Here is a 9603-nt window from a genome sequence, read left to right on the forward strand (position 1 = left end):
ACTGTACTTAAGTACAGTAACGAAGTACTTGTACTTCGTTACTTCCCACCACTGGAATGCTGCAAACCAAAGACTGGAAACTTTGCTGATCCTGAAGTCTTTTTGAATATGATGCAACAAGGTTTGCTCTCTCAGTGAGAGCCTTTCTGCATTGTCCTGGTGAGCTGTCTTAATTACTGTTATAATTACAGTCCTCAGACTTTAGGCTAGCTTGTCCATTTAGTCTTTTTTTTTTTCCATTACGGTGCTTCTTTCTCTCATTGCTTCAAATTACAGGCTCTGCCTGCACACCAATCTGGGCTGGTTGGACATGTTTTTATCAGCAGTAATAGATTTCACTTCACCTGGACAAGCCTCAGACTGCACACCAACTCCAATCAGCTGCAACCTTCGTTCCTAAATCACTTTTACTGCCGCTGTCTTCTGGTGATCCATGTGTGTCTCTGAGTGTTTTCCTGCGCAAGAAAGAGAGAGAAGCAGACGAGCTGTATGAATTTTTCTGATATTTGTTCTGCAAATGTTTTTATTTTAATGCTCCCTCTTTTTATAGGAGTGTAAAATTAAACGATGCTTCATCCGGTTTGAGAGATATTTTTCTGTTCTCTTAGTGCCACCTTGTGGAGGAAGACAGTCGGTGTAGCTTCAGTTCAATTTCTCTGATGCTGATTTTTTTCTTCCCTCTGTTTAGAAATGTCCATAGAGAATTTCCTTTGACTCTAAGTTCAAACCAAATAACTTCCAAACACTCCCCTGATGTAAGTGTGTCTTACCTACTAACAATACAACAAACTGTATGTGCCGCTCATTTTACATGATACGTTGTTTGTCTGCTTTCAGGTGTTAAGCTACTTTGCTGAACGTGAGTATTGCTTAGTAGCAACTAGGTCTGCACAACAAGACAATTTCTCTTTAATAAAAAGCTTAATGTTTAAAAGGAACACATTTTCTGTAGGACTAGAAAATACATAAATTACAATTGCTGTTATTTTTGGCATTTACTGGAATTTACTAAAAATTTTGAATCCAATCACACTGAATCAGGTATTTGAAATAAAATAATTTATTGTGCAGTAATTTTGTAAACCCAGAAATATAAATACTTCTTCAATCTGTGAATTTCGACTTGAAATTTTAGACCTCAATCTCTGAACATATAACGATATAAAAAAATGCCTGTTTCCATCAGTAAGAAAAATGTAATCAGCTCAATTTCTGTTGAATAAGTGCAACCTTGATCTTTTTAAAAATGTGTTTAAAGAAACCAAAGCCAACTATACGATAATTTAAAATGCGAACATAATAGTTCAGGAATTCAAAAATAAGATATAAGAAAAAGTCCTTCCAGCTGCACAACATTCAAAACCAGAGGGAATAATTATCTAAACATGGAAGGCCTCAACCAAAAAACTGATCAACTATTATAGTTCATTTAGACATTTGTTCCACTGTGTGTATGTAAATCCCTGCACTGGACAGCACATCATTAATTTAATTCCTAGGTGTGTAAACTTCCTGTTTTCCCTTTGATGATTTCTGTTTCTGTGTTCAGAGTTTGATGGAGAGCTGGTCGGATGACAGCTGGAACTGTTGTCATAACTGGAGGAATACTGGCCACAGTGATACTTCTGTGTATCATAGCCGTGCTCTGCTACTGTAGACTCCAGGTACGACGTCGCCGGATGGGTTTCACACAGTAAAGGTCTGGCACCACAACGGTTTCATAGAGGGAAGGCCCACTTTCAGGTCAAAACAAATCCCAAATATGGGTTAAAACAATAAAAAACTAGAAAGTAATTTCCTATTTAGACTTTTGTCACTCATTTTATCTACAGTCATAGTCGATATTGTTTTTATTACTGAAAAGTGCATTTATTATCATTTATGTTTAATTTTATAGATTAACTGCACACATACTGATATGTGTTCAGGCCTTTACTTATGCTATATCACCATGTCTTTAATGCCTGCCTAAAGGTTATTTTCAGAAGATATTTTTGATCTGACAAAAGAGACTCATTGTGATATTAATCTAATTTAGTAATTAAGCCTGTATTTAGCACAGAAATGTGTTAAAACAGACTCTTGTTTTTGAAGTGCAAAAAATTAAAATGTCAAATTGATCTCACTGATCTTTCAATGGCTGCTGGACTTACTATCCAAAAACCACTTGCTGCATTCTTGTTGGTTGTGCAGGTTGTGCTTATGCTTTTCAGAGATGTATGGTTGTATAATTGCACATCTGTTTGAAGTAATTTTTACATGCAAATGTAAATATTGAGTTGGGAGGGAGGCCAGCAGCAGCTTATTTGGATTTAAAGTGGGAAGAATTGCTAAAACAGCTCATTCTGAAAGGAGTTCAAAATAGACAGAACTGAGTCATTATCTAAGAATAATTTTGTGAAACACAAAATACAATTAACATGCTTTGTTTAGACCATAGACCTATCCTAACCTGTTCAGGAACCTTAATAGACCACATGTGATCACCAAAGTTCATTGCTGATTTACAATCCGTACTCTCTCAAACTTCTTTGTGTATAGTACTACTGCTGTAAGAAGAATGGGTCTGACAGCGGCTCCCTCTCTCAGCAACACTTTGCTTGCAACGCCTGCAGCATCACTGGCCTGGACGGACCAATCATCACCCCTCTGTCGCTGTCGCCACCAGAGCCGGCCAAATCCTTTAACCCCACCAAACTTACCGTGGGGCAACACCACTACTGTCCCACCTGCTCCCCCTACGACTCGCCCTTCTACATCCGTACCACTGACGAGATACGCAATGGTGGTGAGCGAGTCACCTACATGCCAACACACTATGAGAACCAGGCGCTGGCGATGCCACTGCCCGCTGTCCGAGGCTCCCTGCTGAGGGACAGCCAGCGCGGTCGCCCTCCTGATTTCTACACCAACACCCGAGCCATCAGCACCGAGGTGTGACCACCTCTACACACCAGCGCCACTGAAAAGACACAACCACTATTGTAGATTTTGGCTTCCACTGCAGATGCCAGTGAGTTTGTGGAGGCAACACATTTAGAGTCAATCTGGGTTGTAATAGAAATAAGCGAGGAAGATGGAGATGAAAAATAAGTTCCTCCTTATTTTCAAAAAAGAACTGATCCGCTAAATATACAAACATGTACCTGGTGGAAGGGTACGCCTGCTGATTGTTAACGGATCGCTTTCCCCTGAGGAGTAACTAGATCCATGTACGACTTGGGCTATGTATCTTCTTCCAAACGTTACTGTGATGAAATGTATGGATAAGTAAAAACAGACAGAAAAGTTTACCTTTTTTAAGTAGCTGACAAACAGAAAAGTTTGTGGATTTATGCAAGCATGAGGTGTGGCAGTGTGCAGCAGAGGACACCTGGATTTGAATCCTCTATGCAAGGTCTTCAGTCAACATCATAGCTTTTCATTTCCAGCCGTCTCCTTTCAGCAGTTTTTATGGTGAACAGTATACCTGGGACATGTTGTTGACAACCAGTAAGATGTAATGATTCTATACATGTAGATAGACATGAAAAACTTTTGATGGCACTATGTTATGCAACCTGTGCTAAAGGGCTACTTTCTTGGTACTTACAGGTTAGTTTCCTGGAAAATAAAGGCTTTCTTTGGAACTTACTGGTTACCATCCCAGATCCTATAGCAAGTGGAAGAGTGAGAGGTTACTTTCCTGAAATATTCAGGAAGCTGATTCTACTTATTATGTACTTTTCTGCAACCTACTTTGTACTAATTATTCTCATAAGAGTACTTTCTCGGTTCTGGGAAAGTAATCAGGACATTTCCTAAAGGATTTGGAACAGTACCTGGTCAGTTTAACTTTAGGAAACTTCCAGGAAAACACCTTGTACATTCTGAAAACTTACCACTAAGTTCCAGGAACATACATAGTATGTCCTGGGAAAGCAAACTGCAAAGCCCCACAAAGTAACCAGAACGTTCCAAAAAAGTTTGTCAAAAGGGATCTAGTAAGTTCCTGAATGGTGAAGTTAAAGAAAGGACCTGATAGATTCTGGGAAAGTAACGGATAAGTTCTGGAAACCCTAAAGTAAGTACCTGGTAAGTTATGGGAAACTTTCCTGCAAATTACCTTGTAAGTTCTCAAAATGTTTATGTGAAAGTAACTGAAAAACTTCAAGAAGGTTCCAGCATCAAGTATGTTTGTTGGAAAGTTCCCAAGACTGACTCCTGAGTTCGAGTACAGAAAGAACTGCAGTGTGTAGTGTTACCAAATCTTTTAAAAAGAATACTGAAACATGGCGTTTCAATTCTTTTTTTTTAACAAGTAGCTAAACATGACAGCCTGAGCCCTTGATCTGCTTAAAATTAACCCAGTGACTTTCTCTTGTCTGAAAAAGATGCAAAAAATGTTATGTAAATATTTACCTAAAAGCAATCTTTTGATCCCACCGTGTGAAAGATGGTGATGCAAGCAGGAATCTGAGCATTAGGAATAAGGGGGTTTGATTTACTGGTTTATGGGATTTCTTCTACACTCATCTTTCTCTCCTGGTCTCATATTAAATATCAGACATTTTGACTGAAAGAAATTAGACATACACCTTCTTTTCACTTAAAATTTCTCATTGAAAATTACATTTTGTGTGATATTGGTCTTCTGTCTACAGCATGGCTGAAGATTTGGAGCAATAAACCTTAATGATTTGACAGGGGTCAAATATTTAGAGGGGTCTGTTAAAAATGCAAATATAAACTTTCAAAATTTCTTTCCAGCAGTGGTAAATAACATTTATATCTCAGTGATACTTTCTAAATGCTTCTTTGTGCACTGAGGATGACCCATTTGAATCACAGCTGGATTTCATACACAAACGAACTAATAGACCAAATGAAGTTCACTAACAACCTCTAATATTTCAAATCAAGGTGATTCTGTAAAATACGCTAGCCCAATGTGGCTGTAATCTTGAACAGCTTCGATGTCCTTCAATTATTTATGTAGTGTAGCAACTATATATTTTAATGTTTACTTAACATGTTATATTTAAAATACTAAAAAAAAAAGTTTTTAAATGTGGTTTGAAAGAAAATTGTACGTCATAACACTAAAAAATGAATATCTGATGGTGTAAACTTTTGACAATTAAATATTTCTAAGTCTATAAATTGACTCTTCGTTATTGTACGTCTTGTAAAGAAACATAGGTAATAAACGCAACAATAAGTTTTCTTTTGGAATTAAGAAAATATAATTTGACCTTGACTGTAACACACCAATTCCTAAAGAAAACCAGTGGACAGAACTAGGAGCTTCATATTTCCTGTCCATCTTGTGGGTATGGTGATGTCTCGCCTGGTCAGCATCACTCTGATTGGTCACAGCAGTGTTGTGGTTGATCTTTTCAGTGGTTTGAAATGTAGGCTGCAAGCAGTAAACATTGGGAAAAGGGTGGAATAAGCACTTAACCGAAACAGCGCAAAGTTTTCAGCAGATTTTTCAGAAATTATGGGATGTTCCATTCATTTCAATGGGCCCAAAGATGATTACAAAAAGCTGAATGTTTTATACACTGTAGAAGATGTCAATACCAAAAGACATAGCTGTAATATCCTGAATGAGCAGAATATGGTAGAAGTTGAATGGTTGAAGTAGCACAATTCAATAGTTAAGTGTTGAGAAGTGCACAGAAAAACTGGAGGAACTCCAGAAAGACATTTTCCTGCCAGACATTAATGCATCAAACTACAACATGGGAGTCAATGTGTATCCCATCATCATGGCCCATTTTCTACATCCACCAGGCAAAGATATTAAGAAGACTACAATCTGAAATCTATAAAATCCTCTCATTTTTTTTATGCAATTTTCTGAATTGCAATAGAAACTTATTATAGTTTATACATTAGTGCGCTTCATCAGTTAGCTACCTCTGTTTTCATCTCCTGATTAATAAAAATTCCTTCCACGTGGCTCGTCTCCATGGCTACGCTGTGTTTGTGCATGCTCGTGCACGTTAGCGCGTGCCTCCCTTAGCGCCACGCTTCAGTCTTTAATTGTTTTCTCTGATGGAGGCTGTTGCGGATGGTGCTCCAACTCGAAGGGCGCAGAAGTGCGCATCAAGTGGGTCTGGCGCTGACAACCGCGGCGGAGCAGCTGCAGACAGAGACACGGAGACAGATCCACTCATGACTGGACTTCTACACCAGGAACAGGATGGTTCATCGCCATGAAAATGCATTTTACTCACTGTGGTAGTTTTGACATTCTTACTTGGATAGTTTTTGCTTCTTCGCAGCTTCTAATAGATGGTAAGTGACTCTCAGTCCTGCTCTCTGGATCGTGCTTTAGCTGTTATTAGTTGCATGTTTTCTTATTTGTTGTCAAGCTTTACACTGATTTATGCTTCTGCTAATAAGACATTTTTACGATACATAGACATCCCACCTGCATGATTTAAAATACAAAATATAGAGAGGAAATCTTGGCACAGGTGACAAAACCAAATTTTGATCGTGGTAAAATTACATAAAAAACCCAATTATACATGCAGTATAAAAATATGAGATTATAAATAAAATCACATTATAAAGTGTGACATATACAGCTGAGGAAAAAAAAACAGAGACCTCTTAGTATGATCAGTTTCTCTGATTTTACTTTTTATCTTTGAGTAAAATGAACATTATTATTTTATCCTATGAACTACTGACATGAACTACTGACATAGGATAAATACCAAATAAATTTGGTATTTATTTGCAGAAAATGAGAAATGATCAAAATAATGAAAAAGATGCCATGCTTTCAGACTTCAAATAATGCAAAGAAAACAAGTTCATATTCATTTAAAAACAGCAATGCTAACATTTTAACTCAGGAAGAGCTCAGAAATATATATATATATATATATATATATATATATATATATATATATGTAATGCTATATATATATAGCATTACAAGCTTTTTTGCACTACAGTTTTTTTAGTCAGAAGCTTTCAACTGCAGCCTAAGTCTGACTAACTGCAGTCACAACTTTTTTTTTCTCCAATAAAATCCTTTTTAATCTTGTAATTTCTAAATGTTTTAATCCCATCTCCTGTAATTCTATTCTTGTTTCATGCATTTGAACCAATTCATGGTTGGAATTTCAATAACATGTCTGTCGGATGACATCATTAGCTGGGTTAAGCTCTGTACAGCGTCTGCACGTTGAAAAGATGATGTAACAGTGAAGGGGCAGCAATGACCCTCACAAAGATTCAGGAGAATCTGGGGAGAAGAGATTTCACACACAAAAAAGGTTTCTCTTCATTGTTCCACTTCTCTCCAAAACATTGAATAAATACCTGTTTTCTTATCTCCTCTGAAACAGAGGCACACAGCACCAAAGTGTATCAGCACAGAGGTGTTCAGGTCCCCAACATGAGGACCTCTCGATAGGCCCAAACAAAGAGCCTGAGTGGTAATTTGCATATGAAGGAGCCCTTACACTGCGGGAGGGGTCTGTGTGCTCTGAATGTTACTGAGCTCTGTCTCAAAGCATCACTGGTTTCAGCTGAAAAATAAATCAGGCATCCTCAATGACAATTACATTCAAACTATTTAGGTTTTACTGTGCTTATAAGTAAAATGGACATGTAATGAATGTACCATCTGGTCCTTCTTGTTAACACAGGTATGGTCAATTCATCAATCGCCAACATATTCTGAATCAAGACACAAATAGCAGCTTCTGGAGAAACCAGCTGGTCCTTTGTACAATTGTTTGACCTCCATTAAATTCAGATGATTGGTCTCTGAGATGGAGATCGGACTGTTCTTCATCTTAAATGTCTCTCAGACTGATTGCACTCTTGAAGGTTGATTATTTTGCATGATTATTGAAACATCTTAACAATTCGTTCCCTCTTAGTAGTTTTTCTTGCATTAGTCATGTAAATCACACTTTATAAATGGTCTTTTCTCCTTTTGATATTCATGTGATACTTTGAGGGCGTTTGGAAAGCGCAGGCTGATTGTCACCCAACAGAGAGCAGCACTTCAGTACATCTGAAGACAAGCCTTCCCTCAGATCTGTTTTCTTTTTCACTCATTTTCTGGCCATCATTCTGAAAATAACATCTTCAGAATTATGTTTTGTTCGTTGCTGCTCTGGGAGAACGAACACATTGTTTTTTGTTTTTTTTTGTTCTCGTGAAGTTTGTATTGGCCTTTAGTCATGCAGTCCACAAATCCAGCAATTACAGAAGACCTGCAAAAAGACACAATATTGCTAAAACAACCAAAAGAAAACCTGTTTGTAATTTGCAAAACGCTTCATATAGAGAACACAGCGACCATGTGGAAGAAGGAGCGTTGGGCAGATGAACCCTAAATTAAATACTAAAATTAACACAATTATACAGCAAAGATGAAGAGTTAAAAATGAACTTTCATTAAGGAATTTGGATATTTTAGTGGTTCCACACTTTGGATTCAAATACTTGTGACTCAGAAAGAAAGTCCCTTAATATGTCGCAGATATGGAGAAAATACAAAATTTGTATCTTGCAGGAATGTTCCACCATCTTAGACAAAAAAGCGAAAGGCTTCACTGGTTCTGTTTCTCTGATTGTGTGCCAGAACGTAGAGCAGCTGTAGGTGAAGGAGTCATCACAAGGTGCTAATCAACCAATCAGAAGCAGACTTTGGGAAGCGCGCCTGTTTTGTCTTGTTAATAAGTAATATGGATTCTACAATCTTTTCTTCTACCACGTTCTTTGGTTTCAGGAAAAAACATAAATGAAACAAACTCTCCTCTTAGATGAAACCACCTCAAGGTGTTTCCACTGAAATAAAACGACAGGTATACAGTTTAAATGTAACACATTAAACAATATTTAAAGGTAACCAGTTAGTGACTATTTTAAAAGCTTTCATGGTTTCTAAAAAAACTATGAAACTAACAGGATCATTCATGTCTGGAAGAGTTGGGACTACTTCTGTGTGTTCTGACTGTTGTGACTAAATTATAGGATATTTTTAAAAGATTTAATGAAAGCGGTCCTTGTTGGTGAAATGCCAGATCAATGTTCACTCTTTTTACAAAGGTGTATGCTTTGCTAAATGAAGAATCTTGAATGTGTTCCAGTAAAGGAGAACATCTTCAAAGTTTGATATTAAATAACACATCATGCTCTAGGTGCGTCCCCTGACAAGCTGTCTCAGACTCCGGACCCCTGCCTCCCAAACCCGTGCCAAAATCAGGCAATATGCAGAACCCGTGGGAACGGCTACTCCTGCTTCTGCGTGCCAGGTTTCCAGGGCGCTCACTGCCAGATAGACGTGAACGAGTGTGCTTCACAGCCCTGCAGGAACGGAGCCACCTGTGTGGACGGAGTGGGTCGGTTCTCCTGTTTGTGTCCTCCTGGATTCACAGGTGAGTGTTTGACGTTCCAATGCTGGTTTTAAGCTAAAAGTGTAGACGTTTTATAGACGACTTTTTAATATATTTTTATGTTATCTTATGCTAACTTATAAATATGACACAGTCTGTATGGACAGCATTTATGTTTTAGCATTTTATGGTTTACAGCAGGGGTGTCAAACTCAATTTCACCGAGGGCCACTTCAGCATATTGGCC

General features: G+C 37.9%; 2 protein-coding genes across 7 annotated transcripts in view; both read left to right on the forward strand.

Moving 5' to 3' along the window:
* Positions 1-4258, forward strand: part of fam163ab (family with sequence similarity 163 member Ab) — a 29699-nt gene extending 25441 nt beyond the window's left edge. Inside the window, exons 1-5 of one of the 2 annotated variants that reach the window (XM_015015213.1) lie at positions 61-159; positions 689-755; positions 838-859; positions 1550-1664; positions 2542-4258. In XM_015015213.1, coding sequence (XP_014870699.1) covers positions 1572-1664; positions 2542-2940 — 492 coding nt within the window. In that variant the 5' untranslated portion in view covers positions 61-159; positions 689-755; positions 838-859; positions 1550-1571 and the 3' untranslated portion in view covers positions 2941-4258. Of the gene's footprint in view, positions 1-60; positions 160-688; positions 756-837; positions 860-1549; positions 1665-2541 lie in introns of those variants that run through there. The other variant, XM_015015211.1, reaches the window with a different exon arrangement.
* A 1753-nt stretch (positions 4259-6011) lies between these two features.
* Positions 6012-9603, forward strand: part of LOC106934995 (protein crumbs homolog 1-like) — a 39004-nt gene continuing 35412 nt past the window's right edge. For all 5 annotated transcript variants that reach the window (XR_001421812.1, XM_015015208.1, XM_015015205.1 and 2 more), the window contains exons 1-2: positions 6012-6285; positions 9162-9398. Coding sequence is in view for 4 of the 5 variants with exons in the window: in XM_015015208.1 (XP_014870694.1) it covers positions 6204-6285; positions 9162-9398 (319 nt within the window). In the remaining variant the exon portion in view is untranslated. The remainder of the gene's footprint in view (positions 6286-9161; positions 9399-9603) is intronic.

Source organism: Poecilia latipinna, unplaced genomic scaffold (genome assembly GCF_001443285.1).
Source record: "Poecilia latipinna isolate Pla-1442-1.1 unplaced genomic scaffold, P_latipinna-1.0 Scaffold1892, whole genome shotgun sequence".
Taxonomy (NCBI): domain Eukaryota; kingdom Metazoa; phylum Chordata; class Actinopteri; order Cyprinodontiformes; family Poeciliidae; genus Poecilia; species Poecilia latipinna.